The sequence below is a fragment of the Micromys minutus genome (assembly GCF_963924665.1).
Source record: "Micromys minutus genome assembly, chromosome: 9".
In the NCBI taxonomy this organism is placed as follows: domain Eukaryota; kingdom Metazoa; phylum Chordata; class Mammalia; order Rodentia; family Muridae; genus Micromys; species Micromys minutus.
The window spans coordinates 26,557,851-26,580,597 of record NC_137978.1 but is presented as its reverse complement, the minus strand read 5'-3'; the positions used below and the strand labels follow the sequence as shown (position 1 = coordinate 26,580,597).

At 50.7% G+C, this 22,747-nt stretch overlaps 1 protein-coding gene and 1 pseudogene across 2 annotated transcripts; both read right to left on the bottom strand.

Moving 5' to 3' along the window:
* Window positions 1–380: 380 nt before the first annotated feature.
* CDCP2 (CUB domain containing protein 2) lies at window positions 381–15,570 on the bottom strand (the record flags this gene model as incomplete). The annotated part of the gene is made up of 6 exons (XM_080921453.1): window positions 381–707; window positions 3,446–3,624; window positions 5,817–6,170; window positions 7,561–7,896; window positions 10,564–10,911; window positions 15,492–15,570. The coding sequence occupies 6 exons, from the start codon at window positions 15,568–15,570 to the stop codon at window positions 381–383; spliced, it is 1,623 nt and encodes a 540-aa protein (XP_080777579.1).
* A 2,134-nt stretch (window positions 15,571–17,704) lies between these two features.
* LOC308424973 (gamma-aminobutyric acid receptor-associated protein-like) lies at window positions 17,705–18,848 on the bottom strand (annotated as a pseudogene). Its single transcript has 2 exons — window positions 18,785–18,848; window positions 17,705–18,082 (listed from the first exon to the last, which is right to left on the bottom strand). The product of its transcript is annotated as a gamma-aminobutyric acid receptor-associated protein-like (transcript).
* Window positions 18,849–22,747: the final 3,899 nt, after the last annotated feature.

The window sequence follows — 22,747 nt, the reverse complement described above, 5'->3', positions numbered from 1 at the left end:
CCTGGGTCACTTAAGGAGGGAGGAGCCCCTGCACAGATACTGGACTTCCTATTCATGAAGGTCTGAGAGGCTAGGAGGTGCCCTGAGTTGGTGAAGAACAGGATGGGTTGTATTCACACTGCTACCTGTGACCCCAACTAACCAAGCTCACAAGAAACACATGTGGGAGCAGAATATTCTTAAAATTAACTCAACAGCAATTGCGATACTCTGCAGAGCCTTTACCCACACACACTTTTCTCTGAGCCCTGTGAGGAGCAGGGCAGAGCAGTAATCCGTATGAAATGGTCTCAGAGAGGAACATAACGTGCCCATGGTCACCAAGAGTCCACAAGCCCCACCCTGCCCTACCACGGGCCCCCGAGCTGCTCTTTACCTGCTCACAGCAGCATCAGGACCACAATGGCAATGATCATAAGGATGCCGGCTAGAATGCAGAGGCCCAGGAAGACGATGTCACTGGTGTCCTGGGTCACCATAGTCCCTGGGCCCTCCAGGACCTCTGCCTCATCTCCAGGTGGTGCCTCCTGAAGGTGCTCGGCAGTGGCAGCGTAGGGCCCAAGCAGATCAGAGCCTGACAGCAGGTGGGCGGATGCCTCCTTGCGCCTGGGCTCACAGCGCACCTCATACTCATGGATGTCACCGTGGCCAGCAGCAGAGAAGTCAATGTACAGCACGCTGACAATCACGGAGGTGTTATTTCTTCTCTGTGGGGTCACAGAGGCACGCTCAGTCCCAAGGAAGCTCTGAAGAGACACCTGCCTGATTCCATAGCTTAGCCTCAGACTCCTTTACACTCTGAGCCTCAGAGCTCTCATGTATCAAAGGGGCAGCAAGGCCAACAACTTGGCTCTGAAGGTAAAGGAATTTGCCACCAAGGCTGACAACATGAATTTGGTCACCGAAACTCAAACAGTGGAAGGAAAAAAATCCAATTCCCACGAGTTGTCTTCTGATCAACACACCTCACACACACAGACACACACAGACACACTAATTATGGGAAGGGGGAATGTGAGAGTGGATTGTCTCGAAGGGCATCAGACTTGATGGCCCAATGTTTGCCCTGACTTCCAGGGGTTAGGGTGAATGACAGACAGCAACAGTAAGAACACCCAGGCTGGGAGACATAGCCTGGGGTCAGAGCACTTGACTAAGCATCTCTGAGGCTCCAGGTTCAATTCTCAGCACCAGAAAAACACAAACCCAGCAACCGTGGAGTTGAGGTTACACTGGCGATACTTAGCCACTTGTGCTGGTGCACGCCTTTCATCCCAGCATTGCAGGAAGAAGAGAACTCCAGAGTTAAGATCATTTCTAATTATATAGCAAGCCTGAGGCCAGTCTAGACTACCTGATACCCTGTCTCAAAAACAAACAAAGACCATGGAGCTGGGGCCATTTAGGCTCCAGTTAAGTGTATCAGTTCCTTTACTTCTCACAATAGCCTTCTTGGTGTCATTAACAGTCTCATTTTATAGACAAGGAAACTGGGGCGCCTAGAGGTTAAATCCTTTGTCTGAGGCCATGCAGCGTAAATCCACAGAGGCCATATTCTTACCCTGACCTGCCCAACCTACTCTACCAGCCGTGACACTTCACCCAAACCGAAGAGTGGGTCCCCACCCTTGGTGGCTTGCAGCTGTGACCACTGAGCCCAGAGGCCATCATCTGCCCAGTGTGCGGCCCAGAAGCAGCTCCTGCTTTGCTTGTTTGTCAGCTGTGTCCCTATTGTGTGAACTTCCCTCAGGAGCATTCTCTCAATGATGTATGAAGCAGGGGCCCCTACTGTTTGTTGAGGCCCTGGTCATTCTAAAGCCACCACCCTAGATGACCCCCTCATTCTAGGTCTGGGAAGAGCCCCTGAAAAACATGATGTGAGTGGCTTGGCTCACTACAGCCTCTCATCTCTGGAATGAAGGAATCAGGGGTCAAGTTGCCCTAAGTGGGCGAGAAGTGTAGGCCAGCCTCGGAGAAGCCAGGTTTTCAGGGGTGCAGTGACATGAGCCTGTTTGGCTACATGTATGCCAACTCCACACCTAACGCCACACTCCTCAGACTGCCCAAGCTGCCCCATGCAAGGCTGCCACTTCTGAAAATGGTGTCTGAGCTGTGAAGCTGCCTAAATTGGAAGGAATACATAGGTACAGGAAATTGAGAATTCCCATCATCCAAGACAGGGTGGCCTCTTTGGGAAGGTGTGAATGAGTGTCATAGTGTTTTTATGACCTCTCCCAAGCTTGGGCTTCTGATGGCCCTGGATCCCATATCCCCAAAGAAGCCTTTGCGTCTGTGCCCTTGGTCAGCCTGCCTCAGTTAGTCTGCCTTGACCTACTCCCCACTCTCTAAGGGGAACCTGTAGTCTTGATTTTTGAGACACAGAATCAGGACACGGGACAAAGCAGGGCAGGAGCTGTGGGTGGTACATAAAAAGATAAAGAAAAGATATGTCCCGGGCTTTGGCACCAATATTAGGAAAAAGACAAAGGAGGGGGAGGGTTGTTCTATGGAGGTGTGGTGAGGTATAGGGCAAGGGGGATGCCTCTGGGAGACCCATATTAGGCATCCCTTTCTCCTGAGGGACCAGCCACACAACGGTACGGTATAGAATAGAGTTTATACAGGTGTGTCACTGTGGTGTGGGTCATAAGACCACTAGCTGCCTGGAAGTCAGTATTCTGCTAGCAGCCTTCTGATGAAGATGTAGAACTCTCAGCTCTTCCTGCACAATGCCTGCCTGGATGCTGCCATTCTCCTGCCTTGATGATAATGGACTGAACCTCTGACCCTGTAAGGCAGCCCCAATTAAATGTTGTCCTTTATAAGACTTGCCTTGGTCACAGTGTCTGTTCACAGCAGTAAAACCCTAAGGGCATGAGGCTTCAGGCCAAGCCAGACTACAAACACCCAGGTTTCAGAGCTGGGGGCTCTCACAGGGACAGACCACTGTTCCTTCTCTTCCCACCCCCTTCCCTATATTCTCCTAAGGACATAATTCAGGGTGTTGGGGTACTACACTGCCTGGGTTCTCTCTCAGGCCCCTCCTCCCTACCCACCCCAGCCTGGGTCCACAGCCTCCAGGAGCAAAGGATAGTAGAAATAGCTCACTTCTAAGCTCCACAGCCTTTGTAGGATCCTTACTTGAAAGACTCATTCATTTGTGGAGTCCAGAGATGTATTGGGGTCACAAGGTTAGGGGGGATGGGCAAGAAGAGAACAGGAGAAGAGCTGTGCATATTAAAGGGATCAGGGATTCCATTCCCCTGGGGGTTCTCAAAGAGAGGAGCAGGGAGGAAATTTAGGGTTGTTCCCCATGAGGGTGCCAGTAAGCCTGCATCCAAGCCTGTGTGTGCACCATCAGAGCCAGGAGGGAAACTGAGGATAGCAGATGCCCTTCAGTAAGGCTCAGAGCCCATCTCTTATACTTCCTCTCCCTTCCCCCTACCTGAGACTCGGTACCACAGGTGTCAAAGCGGGCCTGGATCCGGAAGTTACTACCAACTTCCTGGGCTGCACAGCTCCGGCTACCCAGGTAGACCTTGGTCCGCTCCAGTGGGGCCAGTGCCTGGGCAGAGATCAGGATCTGGAAGTCCGTGCGAGAACAGCTCACGTTCATGGGCACCACTGGAACAGGATGGAGAGTCTGAGACTTTAGGGCGACAGTCAGACCCATCATCCCTTAGCCTCCTGGAAGGACAGTAGACATGGGACGGAACCCCAGAATAGGAAAGGTGCTTATGATATACTATAGGACTCAGGTGGGATATATTTTGTGCATTGCTCCCCTGAACCCCTAGGTCTTAGGCCAAGTAGTGTGCCGTTGTTTCTGTCCCCTCTGAGGCCAGCATAGAGCGTGGCAGGCTGAGGAAATGCTGAACAAATAAATGAATGAATGAATGAATGAATGAATTCTTCATCACAATAAAAGTGTCATCACTTGGCTGCACGGCGCCTCCTCTGTACAATACACACAGACTTAGCCATGAAGAAGTCTGCCACACCACGGCTTGTGCAGGACAAGAAATGTGGAAACGCACAGGAGTGCTGCGGAGGACAATCGAGCCAATATAGAAGAAAGGGGGTGTGGCTATAAAGAAGGCACGGAGGGGGAACCCTGTTGTCCCTCCCTTTGATGGCCTTGGACGGTGCAAGCCACTTCAATTTTGAAAACAAATCTCCGAGGGGTGAAGCTGCCGGTTGTGGCCAAGTTTGGATTTCAGACTTGAGGGAGGTGGTGGGCAGGATCCCCTATTTACCAGTCTCCTCACCACAATCCGTCAGCTCCCAGCATGCTCTGTGCTGTGCGAGAGTGTGACTCTGAGTGTACATGCAAGGCAGAGGCAGGTGGGGGGTTGGTAGCTAGCTGGGAGAAAAAGGAAACCTGGCAGGCAGATTTCTGAATCCCTCAGTCCTCTCTGGGAAATGTCTCAGACATATTTCAACCTCGGGTGTCTGGGCAGGCGGGGATTTATGGGTCCGCCGTCTCCCACGATGATCTCGGTGGCACTGAACTGTGTGTTCAGTGATTGATGCTGAGGCTGCCCTCCCTGTGGAGAGGCTGCCTACAGCCTGGGCCCCATCTGGTGCTGGTCCAGCGTGAGTACCCTGTCTGACCCTAGACTCCCACAGGGGCTTGTGAAGGGATCACAGAAGGTCCCGGAACAAGAGCCAGAACACCCCCACCCTCATCTCCAGAGATGCTGCAAGAAGAGGCGGGGCCTAAATCACTTAGCACTCCTCGGGCTGGGCTGGAGACTCAGGCTCTCTGAGGCAAGCTGGACCCTGAAACCCTTCAATCAAAGTTCCTCCTGTACAGGTGAGAAAACCAGGATCTGGGAAGCAGAAGGGATGCTCTAGGTCACTGGGCAGGACCCAGATGGCACCCGGCCTCACAGTATTCTCCCTGTCCATGAAGAATCACAGGAAACTGTGCCAAGAGTCCCAATTCTTCACTGGGTCTCTGTGGGCCACCAGCTTGCAGTGACTGGGATCCTCATCTCCTCTGCTGCCAGGGACGAGGAAAAAGGGTCCCTCCCCTGATGAGGATGTCCCCAGAGCCAGGCGTACCCTGTAGCCTTACTCCTCACCCAACTCGGGGTCTCACTGGCCTCGTACCACTGAGTTCACATGACAAAAGTTAGAAGAGCCTTGAAGCTAGCTTCCCGGTCACCTCTGCAGAAGAGGGATGACCATGTGACTGACTTGGGAACACCGTGACTGAGGACAAAGCATCGAGAGTGCTCTGGCAGTTGCTCAGGTTCCCTGGTTAAGGTGACTTTTGTGGCCGTCACCTCTCTTCTCCTTTCCCAGCCGTGGCTGTGGACAGGATGCCATCTCTGTTGTAAACACAAGTATCTCAGCAGCGCCCTTAGGAAATTCTAAGTCCCTGGCCCCGTTCAGGGGTTGCCTGGCTGGCACAGTGATGAGTGAGAATGTTAGTACCCTCTGTCCTGTCAGCTTCGGAATGGCGCAGGCAAGGCTGGTGGCATCTCGCTGTTTTCACCTACTTACCGTTGCTAACTTGACATATTTTGTGCAGCGATCCTGGAAACTGGATCAAATATCCAAGAGGCAGACAAACCCACGGGGAAAGGAGTCAGGTTGGGGGAGAACTGGGAATCATGTTGTCAGAAGCTATGAAAAGAAGGTCCCCGTGACAGTGGAAATAAACAAAGGCCGTACTGGAGTGGCCTCAAAGGTCCTCAGGGTGGGCAACCGAGTAGGGCCTGGAGCAGACCGTGGAGGGGATGTGTCACGGTGAACACGGGAAGGGGGCCGCAGAGTTGCCCAGGACCCACCCCCTCAACCCAGCTGACCTCCAATGTAGGCCACGGAGAAGCCTCTGCCAGAGGTGCTACGGTCAGTGTGCAGCAGAAGCAGGAGCTGGTTGTGACTGGAGGTGACAGGCGGTGGCAGGTGATGTCCACACCACATCCCCAGCAGCTGCGCCTCCTCGCTGGCGCCATCAAAGGCTGCCAGATGGTCAAAGTCACAGGTTCCGGTTAGGCTGTTGGGCTCCTCCAAGCCCAGGTCCAGGATGAAGATCTTGACCCGGTAGCCAGGGGGCAGGCGGATGGTCCAGTGGCAACGGATATTGTTGGGGTAGGCGCCAGGGTACTGCGGGCTGGAGAAGTTGCCACGCACAGCCGTGAACACCTCCTGGCATTCCCCTGGGGAGAAGGAAGTAATGCGTACGCACAAAATAAATGATAAATAAAGTCAGGGTCTCCAGCCTGAGGTACTACTGGGAGGTGGTAGAGGCTTTAGGACACGGGGCTTACTGGGAGGAGGTTGGCTCATGGGGGGTGGGGGAAATGCCCTTCAGTCCCTTGTTTTCTATGTCTCTGCTTCCTGCCTGTCATAAGGGAGCAGCTTTGTTCTACTCCTCGCTCCCTGCCATAATGTTCTGCCTCACCACAGGCCCAAAGACCACGGCTGACAGCCCATGGGTCTCTGCAAGCGTGAGCTATGGCGGACTTTTCTCTGTGCCTCACACACTGTGGGAAGCTCTCATTCTCTCTCAGCGTGGGAAGCTCACATTCTGCCTACCTGCCAGCCTTGCTCTCTGTGCCTCACACACTGTGTCTCTCAGCGTGGGAAGCTCACATTCTGCCTACCTGCCAGCCTTGCTCTCAGCTGCCTGCTCTCTGTGCCTTCCCACACACTGTTCATGCCCCTGGGGTGACTTCAAGGGTCTGCTCAATTCCTCCTCTAGGAAGTCCTCTGTGATTCTACCTGTTAGCACTCATGGCAGTAGCTCTTCACTGAACTACCCATCTTTCTCTGGGGACTGTGGATTCTCTGAAGCTCACCTGTTCTTCTAGGAGCACATCACGTCAGCGCATAGTGCATTCCAGGCACAAAAAAAAAGGAGCTAGCTCACCATCAGGCAGGGGGTTGGACAAAAATGGCGCGAGGTAGATAAGAGTATGAAGGAATTCTCTAAGGCGGTGGTTCCTAACCATCCGTGATGTGACCCTTTAATACAGGTCCTCAAGTTGTAATGACCCAGCCATAAAATTATTATTATTATTATTATTATTATTATTATTATTATTTCATGTTTTTTAAAGACAGGGTTTCTCTGTGTAGCCTTGGATGTCCTGGAACTCAATCTGTAGACCAGGCAGGACTTGAACTCAGGTCTCTGCTTCCCAAGTATCAGGATTAAAGGCATGCACCACCACCGCACAGCTCCATAAAATTATTTTTGTTGTTACTTCATAACTGTAATCTTGAGACTGTCATGAGTCACAGTATAAATATCTGGTTTACAGGATATCTGATATATGACCCCTGTGGAACAGTTATGTGACCCTCCAAAGGGGTCACGACCCAAAGGTTGAGAACCATTGCTCTAAGGCATTTAGAAGGGACTGATCCCATCTGAGCAAGAACATGACCAGATCAGGCTTAGGTGTTGGTCCAAAAGGGTGCGCTAAGCCATTAGACACAGTGCAGAAAACCCAAGCCCTGAGGCCACAAGCAAGCATTAATTGACTCCCTAAGCAAGGCAGTAGGCAGGAGTGCACAGGTTACCATAGCCTTGGCCCCTTCTACCTGAGAAGTAGTGGGCCTTGAAGCCCCGGCCTCCAATGTTGAAGTCAGACTTGAAGACCACCTGCAACTCATGGCCCAGGGACACAAGGGTAGGCGGTCTGGTGCGGCCACAGTAGTAGTGCCCGTGGGCAGGGCCTGGTGCTCCAAGCACAGCCACGTAGTCATACATGCATTCTTCGCTGCCCTCGACCTGGAAGTCCACAAACACCAGCTTGACAGCCGCAGGTCCCGACGCACGGATCAGCCAGTGGCACTCCACGTTGTTGGGGTAGTTGTTGGGGTATTCAGGACTGCTGAGGACCCCTGACAGGCCGGTCAGGACACCACCGCACATATCTGCAAGGGAGCCCACTTGAGCTGACCTCCTCCCCAGGGAACCAGACACCCAAAACATTGCTCAACAAACACGTGTGGTAGGCACAGATCTGTACCCTGACTCACCTTTTACAGTGAGAGACCAAGTAACTTATCTGACCAGGCCTGAGTCCGCTCAGGTAGGCCTGGGGATAAAGACAAGGGGTTTATTTGAAGATCCAGACTCCCCAAGTGGGAGTAAGGGGGTGAGATAAGATGGAAAGGTGTGTTAAAGGCGGTCGCTAAACCCCACTAGGGAATGTCCAGTGGGGAACAAAGCATGCATCCGAGTTATGCTACTCCAGGAATGGAGAGGATAGGGAATTATACACTCAGTGGTTGTTTGAAGGTGAATGCCCCCATAGGCTCATATATTTGAATACTCTGTCTCCAGTCAGTGGTACTATTTGGGAAGGGCTAGGAGGTGTGGCCTATTGGAGGAAGTGTGTCACATGGGGCAGGCTTTGAGGTTTCAAAAGCCCATGCTATTCCCAGTTAGCTAGCTCTCTTTCTCAAGCTTTGAATCCAGAGGTAAGTGTTCAGCTACTGCTCCAGCGCCATGCCTTCCTGCCTGCTGCCATGATAGTTGTGGACTCTCACCCTCTGCACCCGTGAGCCCTAAATTAAACATTTTCCTTTATAAGTTGTCTCAGTCATAAGGGTCTGTCACAGTGATAGAAAAGACAGCACCAAAACCCTCAGACAGAGGCATAGAGATTGGCAGACCTCACTGAGGTGACAAGAGCCAAGAGGCACGGACAGGTCACCTAGCTAGCAGACAGATGAAGCCCTGGCTTCCTGCTCAACTGTGTTAATGTAGGTAATAGTGTCTCCTCTCCGGGCATCAGATTTATGGTGACGTGAGAAGGTATCTGGTGATAGTCTGTGATATCCCATCAATTAATATCTACAACCTGAGCAGATAGATACTCTGGAATTTTTATGCTGTGTTTCCAATGTGTGTGTTTTACATATATGTGTGGCTTACATATGTTTACATGTAATTACATATATGTGTGGGTATATGTATGCAGATGTGTGTATGTTTGGAGGTCAGAGGAGGACAGCTATCCTGCTCTCTCTGTCTTTGCTTTTTCTCTCTGAGACAGTGTCTCTCTCTGAATCTGAAGCTTGTTAATTTCCTGCTAGGTTCAATGGCCAACAACCAGGGTCACAGGTGTGCACGTCCATTCCTGTATCTCATGTGGAGATGCTGGGAATCCAAAGTCACTTACCCACAGAGCAATATCCCAGCCCAACTATCTTTTAGAATAATAAAAGACAGAAGCCAAAGTTATACATCTTATACAGGAAAATTTAGCCCAGTGGAGTTAGCCCATCAACATTCACAATTTTTAGGGACTGGCTTTTCACAAGCGAATGCTGGAAACGTGAGCCTGGGACCAGGGCAGTAACTCAGCTGTTAAAGTGTTTGCTGACCAAACCTAAGGACCCAAATTTCATTCCCAGCATTCCCACAAAAGTCAGGCATGGTGGCTTGAACTATCTGAGAGCTAGGGAGACTGAGGCAAGTTGATCTCTGGAGCTCCCTGGCCAGCAGCCACTCTAGCCTAGTTGGAGAGCCCAGGTCCCTGTAAGGTGGATGGCTCCTAAGGGACAACACCTAAGATTTACTTTTGGCTTACATGCACACACACATGCAAGCACACACACACACACACACACAGGCATACACATACACAAATGTAAACTTGTGAAATAAATGCATATGATTAAAATACTATCTTTATCTTTTATCTTTTTTAGATCTCAAAGATCAATGAGACAGCTCTATCTACCATCAGCTATTCTTGTTGGTAAAGATGCCAGAGAGCATTTTGTGTGATGTGAGGACTTTGATACCTTAAAGTCCCACAACCCCCAGGCCTAAGGCCCCCATGCTCTGGTCAGAGTAGCCTCTTGTTCTTGAGGTTTAACACACCACAGTTCTGTGCTTCTAACTTCAACAGAGGCTGCTGTTTTGTCTGAGGGTTGCTGGGAGTTGACCTGTGGACAGGGGCATTTGTGGCTATCCTGAGTGGGCTGACACAGAGGCATCTACCAGATCTTTTCCTGGGAAGAAAGGAGTTTTGGATCTGTGCATAGGATCTCAAAACAGGAAGGAGGGGGCAAGAAGGCTAAAGAGCAGGGCCAAGGCTCCACTTTATGAGGCTCTATAGTAGGTGACAGGTTTGCTTGGAGGAGTTGGGGATTCAGGAGCACTAGTAAGTGACACTTTGGGGGAAAAGCCCCAGAGAGGAGAAACCACAGGTAGGGGCAGGGGAAGGAGGCAGAAGCCACAGAATTTCAACAGCAGGAACATCAGCCGGGGTCCTCCTGTGGTCTGATGCTGTACTCAGAGAGGACAAAGGTGGAGCATCCCTGCGGACCTCCTTTCAGGGAGCAGCAACCTGCCTAGAGGACCCAGGTCGTGGAGGAAGCAGGGAGTATAAGGTTGGCAGGGACTGGTTTCCCGGGGGGTCATGGGTGTGAAGGAAGACACATTTGTGAAATCGAGGTCATCCTGATTGCAGAGTGTCCACACTAAGCTGCTGATCATTCACCTCCCCTGTGCACTGCCCCCGAATCCCCCTCCCCACCCTCACCCCTACCCCCACCCTGGCAGCTGGGGCCAGCGTTTCTGCTGACCTTTCTGGTAGCCTGCGGAAAAGCCTCGGCTGGCCACATGCTTGTCTGAGTGAAAGACAACAGACATGACATGCCAGGAGGAGGTGAAGGGGGGTGGGGGCACCTGGCCACAGAACCTGCCCAGCAGATTGCCCTTGTCTCCAGAGGCCCCGTTGTAGATCTCCAGGAAGTCAAAGGCACAGGTGTCATGGTACTCCAGGTCAAAGGCGTGGAAGGTGAGTAGCACGGAGGAGCCCTCAGCCACCACGATCAGCCAGCTGCACTCTGTGTTGTAGGGATACAGACTCGGGAAGTTTGGGCTGGAGAAGTTTCCGGATGGTGCCGAGAGCACACCCCCACACTTGACACCTGAAGCAAGAGAAAAGGATGCTGAGAGTCAGTTCTGGGTTTCGGGTTCTGGGTCAGTTTTGGATACATGAGGCAAGTCTGGGTCCTTGTGGCTGGAAAGAAAACAGGTCAGGGTCCCGAATCACTCTCAGTGCGTGCCTGCACTCAGTCAAGCTTTCAGATAACGGGGAAGCATTCTTCTAGTCACACAACACACACTGTTTGCGCACTGGGCAGCACTCAGCGCTTGGAGGTCAGCAGGAATAGCAATTCTTGCTCTCAGCACACATGTCCTGGTGGGAAGACAATAAATGCAAGCGGAATGTGAAGCAGACAGGAGAGAGAAAAGCTCTGGAGAGAACAGTGAGTGGTGGACACAGCTTTAACTCCAGCATTAGGAAGGCAGAGGCAAACAGATCTCTGAGAGCTCAAGAACCCTGGTCTTCTTAGGAAGTTCCAGGCTGGCCACACAGAGACACACTGTCTCAAAAAGAAGAAACAAACAATAAGTAAATAAATAGAAAGCGATAATTTAAAAGGACACAATGAAAGGCAATTAGGAAACCAGATTTGACAAGTTTAATGAAATGCTACATTAGACAGCATCATTAATGCTGTGCTATTGCCAAGGAAAAGGTTGGTGAGAAAGAAAGCCTAGGTGGCTGGCCACACAGGCATTCCCTGTGAAGCTTGCTCAGTGTTGCCTAGTTTTGAAAACCAGATATATTTTTGTTGTTTTGGTTTTTAAGACAAGGTATCACTGAGTAGTCTCAGACCAGCCTCAAATTCTATCACCCCAGATGATGATTCAAAAACAATGATAACCACAGCAGCAGCCATAGGGTCGACAGAGGCAGACGAGAGCCAAGGGAAAGTTAGTGTGTAGTTAGGATGTATTGTCTGTGTGTAAGAAATGCCAAAGAACTGACAAATGTAAAAATAAGCCAAGAGAGGGGCTGGAGAGATGGCTCAGTGGTTAAGAACACTGACTGTTCTTCCAGAGGTCCTGAGTTCAATTCCCAGCAACCACATGGTGGTTCACAACCATTTGCAATGGGATTGATGCCCTCTTCTGGTATGCCTGAAGACAGTGACAATGTATTCACATACATAAAATAAATAAATCTTTAAAATAAAATAAGCCAAGAGAAAACTTTATAAAGTAGAATGCTATACAATTTGAAATGTATACACTCTATTACTTACAAAGTCATAGTTTTAGAGACTAGGCTAACCTTGAACTGCAGATCCTCTTGTCTCAGCCTTCGGAGTGCTAGGATAAAATGTGTGTGTGTGTGTGTGTGTGTGTGTGTGTGTGCATGTGTGTGTGCTTGCGAGTGTATTTGTGCATGAATTCCTGGTCTCAAGTGATCCTCCTGCCTCAGCTCCCCAGTGACTAGGACTACCGAGATGCACCACTGTTCCCTACATTAAAAAGGAAACAAACAACTTTTATTAGTTAGTTTTGAGCCAGAGTTTTTCATTACGCAGACCAATCTGGCCTCAGAATTATTTGGATCCTTCTGAGTTGGTTCCTGAGTGCTAAGATTACAAGCATGCACCACTACACCCAGCTGAAGGAGCATCTGTGTGTGCACAGGTGTGCTCATGGAGGCCAGAGCACAGCTCCAGATGTTGTTCCTCAGAGGCCATCCATCTGTGTCTTGTGTTTTAAGACGTTTTTTTTTTGTTTTTTTGTTTTTTTTTTTTTTAATTGGCTTGGAACCCACCAAGTAGCTTAGGCTGCCTGGCCAGTGCCCGGGGATCTGCTTTTCCCACATCCCCAGCCCTGGTGCAGTATTATTCTGTGGCTTCTGGGTCTTGAACTCAGGTTTCCTGCTTGCATGGCAAACACTTTACCAAATGAGCTACCTCCACAGCTTATAAAAGAGCACACTTTAAAGAAAAAAATTATTAAATTTTGAGTCTGTGGTTAAAAGCATTTCCTGTTCTTGCAGACAACCTCAGTTCCATTCCCAGCACCCACATGGCAGCTCACAACTGTCTGTAACTCCAGTTGCAGGGGCTTTGATACCTTTTTCTGGCCCCCACAGGTGCCAGGCATACAACGGGTTCACAGACATTAAGGCAGACAAAATACACACATGAAACAAAAATAACTCAATCTTTAAAATATAGATTTTATTTGTTACCGTCTGTGAATTTGTGTGTGCATCACGGAGGTGGGGGAAATGCAGAGACTCAGGACAACCTTCTGTGTGTGGTTCTAGGGACCAACCTCGGGCCATCAGACTCTTTGAGCAAATGCTTTTACTTGCTGAGTCGTCTCACTGGCCCCACAAAGAAACCTCCTCCTCCTTCAAGATTTATTTTTGTTTTAAATTACATGTGTTCATGTGTGTCCACATGGGAGTATGCATTAGTGTAGGTGCCCGCAGATGCCAGTGTGTTGGATCCCCTGGAACAGAGAGCTATGAACTTCCTCATGACATGGATACTGGGAAAGAACCAGGCTCCCTGGAGGAGCAGCCAGTGCTGACCCTTCTTCTTCTTCTTTTTGAAAGATTTATTTATTTAATGTATGTGAATATTCTCTTCAGACACACCAGAAGAGGCATCACATTTCATTACAGATGGTTGTGAGCCACCATGTGGTTGCTGGGATTTGAACTCATGACTTCTGGAAGAGCAGTCAGTGCTCTTAACTGCTGAGCCATCTCTCCAGCCCAGTGCTGACCCTTCTTGGCAGCCCCAAAAACATTCTTCTTCCTCTGTGTGTGTGAGTATGTGTGAGTGTGTGTGAGTGTGTGGGTATGTGTGTATTTTTTTCCAGACAAGGTTTCTCTGTGTCGTCCTGGCTGTCCAAGAATTTACTCTGTAGACCCTGCTGGCCTCAAACTTCAAGACCTGCCTGCCTCTGCCTCCGAAGTGCTAGGATTAAAGGTGTGCACAGCCATTGCCTGGCTTAGAAACAAGAATGTTCCTAACACCATGAAGCTCCATTTGGCCAAGCCGAGGATGAAGAAACTTCTGTGAGATAAGCAGTCTCAGTACTTCAACAATAAAAAGCACACTTGAATAACATCCCTTTGAAGACATAGCTCAGCCAAAGGTCTCTGCTGATTTGTACTGAGCCTCCATCCCAGGCGAGCTCACAGGAGGGGTGGGGCTGAGCAGAGTAAAGCCATACCTGCGATTATGATATATCCTGTGTCGTGTAGGGTTAGGGGGACAGCAGCATTAGGGGAACACCAGCATTAGGGGAGCACCAGCATTAGGGGAGCACCAGCATTAGGGGAGCACCAGCATTAGGGGAGCACCAGCATTAGGGGAGCACCAGCATTAGGGGAGCACCAGCATTAGGGGAGCACCAGCATTAGGAGAGCACCAGCATTAGGGGAGCACCAGCATTAGGGGAGCACCAGCATTAGGGGAGCACCAACACTAGGGGAGCACCAAGATCCACAGAAGAAGTGATCTGTGCAGAGTGGGAAGAAAGATTGCATTTCTTGGTGAAGATGGGGGGCATAACTCCCCTTTGTGGACCTCAGACAAGCACCTGGTGCTAGCCTCCTTCTTGCCAGGCAGACAGAGGTAGTGCAAGGGCAGTGCAGGTCACATGATTTCCTCCCTCTCTGAGCAGGCTGCTTCCAGGAATGGTGTCTAGTTCATAGCCGTATGGTAAGAAGATGGAGGGACCTCTGTTCCAGTGTCCACTCTTGTTCTCCCCGCACGCTGACCACACAAGTGTCAGAGTGGAACTCCTGTGGCCTAGGTGGCCCTGGTCACCAACATAAGTGGAAATCTTGCTTACAAAGATCTAGCCAGGTACACTAACCCTCAGGGTCATGTCAAAGCCACCCAAGCCTTGGGAGTTAGTACGTAACAATACTCAGGTGAGCAGAGGAGACTGGCTAGATGCCTCAGGGGATAAAGGCTCTCACCACTGAGCCTGGCCACCCGAACTTAACGCCTGTACACACATGGCGGAAGGAGAGGGCAAGCTCCCCACTTTGCCCTCTGACCCCCACGGGTGTGATGCAGCTCTCCCACGTGCATGTGCTCTCTGCACGCGTCCCCTGCACACGCCATAAATGTAATTGGAAAAGTATTTTAAAGAGAAACAGAACCCTTCTAAGAAACTCCAGGAAGAACCTTTTCCCAGGCAGAGGGCCAGCCGGGCAAGGCATTCTTAGAAAGAGAACCAGCAAGGACCCAGACACATTGGAGCCAGGACACCAGAGGCACCAAATGGCACAGCAAGAAAGTTGGCACGGCTTGCCGCCGTGTGAGGTGCAGTGGGCTCCCAGAAAGAGGGTCCTTCTGGTGGGTGGGCCTTCCACACCTCTGAGCCATTCCTTTCATGTGCCACAACTGTGTGGCCTTGTACCTAAGCCCTCAGCCCTGAATTTCTTTATCTGTGGAAGCAGGCCAGCCCTCACCTGGGACTTTGTTCTGCAGGTTAAATGCTCTTGTGTGTTGGAAGCCCACAGCAGGCCTCACTCCTCAAGAGCAAGCGTGCACTTCAACTGAGCCGGGTCCCCAAAGTGATTCCTACTTTCTGGCTCCAGCTTCCTGAACCCCTGCTTCCCCTGCACCCTCCTTCCATCCGCCCTGCTGTGAGTTGCCAGGTCACCTACCTTCCATGGCTTGGGTCCCAGGACCTGAGTTCAGCAGTACCACTGCCAACAATAGGCAGGCCCCCAGCTCAGCTGGCATCTCCTCACCAGGGGCTACCCCGCACCAAAGCTGAGTTCAGGGGTCAGGATCCAAGGGTCTGAGAGGGAAAGAGAGGTGAGGCTGGAAGGGCCTCCAAGTAAATGGCGGTGTGAATAATTCATTGGGCCCTTGAATTAGTAAGTTGATCCTAGGTGCTTCCTCCACTCCTCACTGAGGTGACGGATCTGGTGTCGCCAGGTTGACACGCACTGAGAACTGCAATGGCCACCCTATATCAGGAAGAAGACAGTAGAGAAAGGGCTAAATTCCAGGGCAAGACCTATCCGAGTTCAGCCTCCCGCTAGCCAGAGGATCCTGAACAAGCCATTTCAGTGATCCTGTGTCTCTTGGCCTTCTGATCCAACCAGTACAGCCATGCAGCCCTGCCTCTGGGGCTACTGGGAAAAAGAAAAGAGCTCGCACGTGCTAATGTATGCAGGAAGTGCTCAGACTATGCAGAAGCACTCAGCAGGTGAGTATGCCTGTCTTTCTCCATCCTCCACGTCAGAGGGAGCCAAAGGAGCCTGCGGTTCTTGGGACAGGCATGTGAGAATTCAGCTCAGAGGGATGGAGAAGGAGCTGTGGACAGCTGATGACAGGAGTCTTTTTCAAGAACGGCGGCATCAGCACTTTGGGTTTTCTGATGAGATAGACATGGGCGGAAGTCGGCTGTGTGGCCAGGACTGTAACCACGCCTTAGCTGGTCCACAAAGCTCATTTGCATCCAGGCTTTGCTAGGAGCTGGGGCGGCAGAAGGGTCCTGAAGAGAGCTGTGTCCAGCAGGAAATGGGGTCTGCTTTTCCCTCTAGGAATCTTTCCCTCTGAGTCAGTCCATCCCACTGGGGAAGGGGGCAGAAGTGGTGGAGAAGCGAGGAGAGAGAGAGAGAGAGGAACGCATGTGTGGAAGCCAGAGACCAACTTTGAGTGCTGTTCCCCAGAAACCATCTGCCTTGATTTTGAAAGAGTCTCTTATTGAATCTAGAATTCGCCTGTAAGCCCTAGGGATCTGGCTGCCTCTACCTCCCCAGTGCTGAATTAACAAATGCTTGAGCTTTTTTGTATGTGTGTGGGTGGGGGGTGGTGGTGGTGGTGGTGGTACGGATCCAACTCAAATCATCAATGTGAGTGTGGAAATCACTTTACTATCTCTCCCCAGTCCCTCCACCATGTATTTCCAGTTGCTGTGTTTGTGCAGAGCCTGTACTAGGTCCAGGGGTACTGAAGAGAAATGGGACAGATGCCCACCTCCCCAGGCAGGGCAGAGCCTGGACTGTGGTTTCTGGTTGACATCAGTCCTGGCCACCCAATTGCCAGGCTGAGGGGTCTGAGAAAGTGAGACATTCTCTCTGAGGCCCAGCTTCCTCCACAGAAAGAGGTAGCTACCTCCTGCTTTTCTCCAGTAGGATTAAATGAGACCAGGAACGGATGTCTTACCAGTCTGGCTCACTACACCACAACAAATTTGCTTTGTATCTACCCAAGAGGAACCCAGCTGTCCATCTGCCAGAGCACATGTCGCCTCTGGCCCATCCTTTTGTCAGGGAGTCCCAGGGGAGCCCTTGGCTGCTGGCAGAGGAGGCCACCTGGAAGGTGTTCAGCAAAGGGCATGGGGATGGTCCGACCAGAGAGACTGGTTTATCCATGGAACTGGGTGGAAAGGAAGGAAAGTTCTGAGCAGGCTGAGAAGCGAAGTTTATTTATTTATGTATTTTTCAGTTTAGCTCCGTGGCTTCCTTTTTATTGATATGCCTCCCACCTCCCCGCCCCCAATGTCAATCCCTGCCATCCACCCCCCAAAAAGAAGGGAGTGAAAGGAAGGGATTATTGGGGTGCTGAGCGCGATGGGCAGTTAGAAAGGGGATAGAAACCGAAACAATCATCCGATGTGACAGATTGACAATCAGGAAGACTAAAGCAGAGTGGGAATGGAGGGTAAACAAGGGGAAAGAGAGATGTACAGAGGCTGTATCTGCCATTACCCCTCCCGCTGAGAGGCCCTGGAGAGACAGCCTCACACAGGAGGTGCAGGTCCTGAAGAAAGGAATGGTGTTCGAACCTGCAAGAGGAACTGGATGTCAAGGAAGGAGCGCGACCTCTCTTTATAGAATGGCCCCCCCACCTCAGGTACAGAGCCTCACAGACTGTAGATGCTTTCATCACTGTAGGGATGTACGGAAAGAAGTCTTCTTCAAGGTGTTCCTGGTACGGCTGACCCATCGTGGCTTTGGTGGGTGAAATGACATTGTTGACGAAGAAACACAAGGCATCTTCGGCGCGGAGATGAATTCACTTCCGGGTCAAGAAGCAGAACTGACCAACTGTAAGATCAGAAGGCACCAGGCATTTGTTTCTGTCCAGGTGCCCTGTCTGAGCTTTGGGAGCTTTCCCACTATCACCGGGACCCGGTCTGGGTATTTCTTTCGGATTTTCTCGCCCCCAGAACGGCGCTTCTTGAACGGATGCTCCTCTTTGTACACGAACTTCAATCTCCGGAGAACTGGGCTGGACCGAGCTGAGCGGAGGGAACACGGGGGTGCGGGGGTCAGGGGCGGGAGGGGGGCTGGGACAGGGGCTGGCAGCAGACTCAGCAGAGCGATCCTAAGGTTTGCAAAGCTTTTTATTAAGCACTTACTGTATGAACGAGGGGAGATGGGAGGTGCAGTGCATGATTTAGTCCCAGCTCTCATGAGACAGACGCAAGCTGACCGCTGAGCTCTGTGGAGTGAGTTCCAGGACAGCCAGAGCTACACAGAGAGTCTCTTGGCCCTGTAGGGCCACAGATGAGAAGATTGAGTCCTAACTTCCCAAAGGCCTAGTCCCACCACAGCTGGGCCTAACCATAGTGGTTATTCAGTGCCCTGGGACAAGGCCAAGAGCTGGAGGGGGGTCAGAAGGAGCTGTTAGCCCCCAACAGCACTGGGGTCCTCTACTACCCAAGGTTCTCTGGCAAGGCAGTGATTGGAATTTGCCTCTGACCCACTGTGAAGCCTTGAGCAAGTTCCTCCCCTACCAAGCCTCAGTCTCTACATGAACGAGTGGGGTTCCTAATCATATTCCAGCGCCCTGGGCTACCGTGAGGACTAAATTCGTGCTCCTGTGAAGTGACTCTATAAAGAGCCACCGTCGGCAGGCATCTGTGGTTGCGGCATGGGACTGAAGACCAGAGCTACCTTGTTCAGGGCAGGGCGGTACTGCCTGCTCCGTTGATTCTCACCCCAGCCCTCTGGTAAGGGATAGGAGCCCCCATCACGTTCCAAGCTATAGATGTCCGGAATCATACCACGTGGGTAGCAGATCAAGTATCCAGTTCAGTTTTTTATAACAACCTTTCAGAAGAATTACCAGTTTCTGTTCACTGTTTGGTGACTGGAATGGGTTCAGAGAGAGAGATTCCTGGTTATTGTCCTGACACCAGTAGAGAAAAGCTTTGTACTGTGTTTACCGCTACACTCAAGTATGGGGTGCAGACTGGATGCCCAGTGAACAGCCGCTGGGAGAAGGGACTAAAAAGCTCATTTCATTTTTAGGGAACTGATGCTCACAGAGGCAGAGTAGTTTACCCGGGATCATACAGCTTCTCTACAGCAGAAATAAAGTCCGAAACTTCCACAGACCAAAGTCTGGTCTAAGCCTGTGTGGTGGCACACACCTGAATCCCTTAACCTGGGAGGCTGAGGTAAGAAAATCATGAGCTCAAAGCCACCAGAATGGACCCCACTTCAAGACTTAGTACCAGGAATTTAAAAAGGACCCCACCCCTTACTTCTTGGTTTGTGTGTGGTGCTTGTATGTGACCCTGCAGCTAGGCTAGTCACCGTTAAGCCCAACTTAGCTCCACTCTCTGCCAAGAGCTGGAGTTTCAGTCATGCCTAGCTCTACAAGGCTGATGGAGATCTAGTCCTGTGAATGGACATCAAGCTTCTCCCCCATTGAGCCATCTTTGAAGCCCTAGGTTTTCATTACAGTGCTTACTCTGTCCCATGAAAGCTTGTCTATGGAGTTCTGAGCTGGGGTGCAGACTCGGGGTAATACCTGAAATGGCAGGTAATGGGCCAAAACTTCACAGACTCCCTCCTTGAGTGCTACCTCCTGTCAGGACTTTTATCATGCCCACCAGGGCAGCAGCAGGCCTTTGGCAAATATTCCATCAGGAATAGGAGCCAGAAAAACAAACAAAAGAAGGAGAAGGAGGAGAAGAAGAAGGATAGGAAGAAAAGGGACCCAGATGACTTCTTGCAAGTCCAGAGACAGAAACCTCTCTGGGCTGCATGCAGGCTCCTGAGAGAGAGAGAGAGAGAGAGAGAGAGAGAGAGAGAGAGAGAGAGAGAGAGAGAGAGAGAGAGAGCTGAAGGTTAAGGTTAATGGTCAGAGTTCTGGTAGAGGAACAACAGTGTGGCTGCTGGGAACTGCAGGGAGCAAATGCAACCCCACTTTCTGGCTGTGGAAACTGAGGCCCAAAGAGGATGGGGGGGGGGAAAAGAACCCCAGGCTCACTGAGTGCTGTGCACTGGGCAGAACACTAGGCCTTGCCCATCTGTTGTAAGAGCTGCTGCTGCTCCTCCTAGGGCATAGGTGACAGTCAAACAAACTCTCCTGTTCTCTAGCAACAGTAAGCCTTAAACAAGATGGTCAGTGGGCACCCAAGGCACTGTGTGTACCACTGTCCACCAAAGGCACAGGTAGGGTTTCCATGTACACTCCTGCCTTCTAGTGTCTCCAACGCTGAGCCCACCCAGGAAGGCCAGAAGTACGAGGAGTCTGTGTCCTCTACTAGCAAGTGAGGGGGATGGTTAGTTGGCAAAGGCTCCAGCTTCTTTATCCTTTGGTGGGACAGTTCTGCAGCACATCCTGCAGCTACTTGGCATGAGTTCTGGGTGAGCTCAGAGGGATCTTGCCTTCCACATCACCCTTTACTCTCTGCATACTCAGATCACCTTCAAAATCCTTGCTCATTTGGCTTTAGGGTAGAGCAAGCTCCAAACAATGTCATTTTATTGTATTTTATTAAAGATTTATTTTTTTATGTATGTTTTGCCTGAATATCTGTCTATCCATCACTCGGCATGCCTGGTACCCAGGGAGGTGCTGGATCTCCTGGAACTGAAGTTATAGAAAATTGTGAACCACCACGTGGGTGCTGGAAACCGAACTCAGGTCCTCTGTAAGCATAAGAGTTAGCTATCTTTCAAGCCTCTGTTTTGTTTTTACGAGGCAGGCAGGATCTCACTGTGTATCTGACTGGTCTCAAATGCTCTATGTAAACCAGACTGGCCTCAGACTCACAGAGATTCAAGTCCTGCAGCCTCCCCAATGTTGGGACTAAAATCCATGCCACCATACTTAGCTCTTAATATCATTTTATAACCTAGTATTCGGACAGGTTTGATGAACGCCGCACTTGGGAGGCAGAGGCAGGCAGTTCTGTGTGTGAGGCTAGCTTGGCTTATACGCAGCATGTTCAGGCCAGCCAGGGCTACATAAAAAGACTGTATATTAATGGAAGGAAGGAAGGAAGGAAGAAGGAAAGAAGAAAGGGAGAGAGACAGAGAGAACTAATTATAAATAAAATCCAGTACCTATAGTGGGCCTTCAGTGGATGTGGTCCACTTCGGTGTGTTATCCTTTTTCAGAATTCAACATCTTTAAAGACACAGCCCCAGGGGAACCATGGGCTGGCCTAAGAGCATCATCCAGGAGCAGGTAAGAGCCAGGGGCTGGGACATGGTGAGAGGAAGGGGTCAGAAACACAGGTTAACACATAGTATGGCTTCTAAGGCAGCTTCCACATTCATTTTCCCACTGTGTTCAAATCATGTCCTCCAGCTGAGAGGTCTACGTCTAACCATGTGTCCAAGTTTTAATTGTTTGCTGCAAACAACCTACTTCTCTTTTTCTTATTTCAGGGGCCCCTGTGGTCAGCCAGACCAGAGACCAAGTTCCCCTGAACCCAGGTGGAGGGGCTAATCCAGGCCCACCTGCCCTCCAAGTGGCTGGTGTGTCCTGCCATTCTATTCAGTCTGCCCACCTGGCCACCATTCTGAGAACTGAGATCTGGGATCTGGTCAAGACTGTCACCCCACCCCATATAAGCTAGCATTTTCTGTCACTGGGAGCAGCAGACATGGTGATGTGGTGGCCTCCAGCCAGGGTCTGTGGGACCTGTATACAGACAGCTTTGCCACCTCCCTGTATGTGAGCGGTCCTGGGACCCTCAGGAAGCTCTGTACTAGAGCATGACAAAGAAACTCAGTTCCCAGCCTGCCAGTCATTACCAGATGTGAAAACAGTGTTCACCTGGGCAAGGCCAGCAGCTTTCCCAGCCACCTGAAGATGACACATACTACAGCTCTCCTCTCTCTGGCCAGCATTACGTCAGTCATGACCAGTGGGACATGCAGGTTGGTAGCTTTGAGTGGCAGTCCTCTAAATGGTTAATAAAAACATGGGAGATAAGTAATCATCACCCATCACCCAATACTGGAAATCTGGGGTAAAAAAAAATCCTCCAAAGTGTGGGAAAAAGAATTAAGGTGGTGTTGGTGTGAGGGTTCTGTTGTTTGTTTTCTAAAAATTTCAGAGTCTTGCCATGTTGCTCAGGTGGGTCTCGAACACTCCCACCTCATCGTCTGAGTAACTGAGGCTTTGGGAGTGCATCATGCTGGGAGTGCAGAGGGTTACTGACAATGATGTTTGGGAAGAAATGCACCTCACAGAGGTCACCATGAGTTGAGCACCAGGGAGAGGAAAAGATGGGGGTACACCAGGCCAGTTATGCTTTGAATATGAAATGTCCCCATATGTTGAAGGTCTGATCCCCATGTGTGGTGCTATTTTGGAAGGTGCTAGACACTTTAGCAGTACCTAGCTGGAGAAAGTAGGTCACTGAGGGTGCAGGGGTGTTGGGGTGCCTCTGTGGGCGGGTGCATCTTGTCCTGACCCCTTCCTGTCTCTGCTGTTCTCCTGGCTGCTAGGAGGTAGAAGGCTCTCCTCTTTCACAGCAGCTGCTAGGATGCTAGACCCCAAGCAGTGGAGTTAGCTGGCCATGGACTGAAACGCTCAACTCCTTCCTCCATTTTCTCTGGGATAGTTTTCTCGGTGGTGAGAACCTACTAATACAGGCTGGGGACATGCAGGCCAGGCTATGCAAACCGTTTCCCTCATCCTCACTAGGATAGAT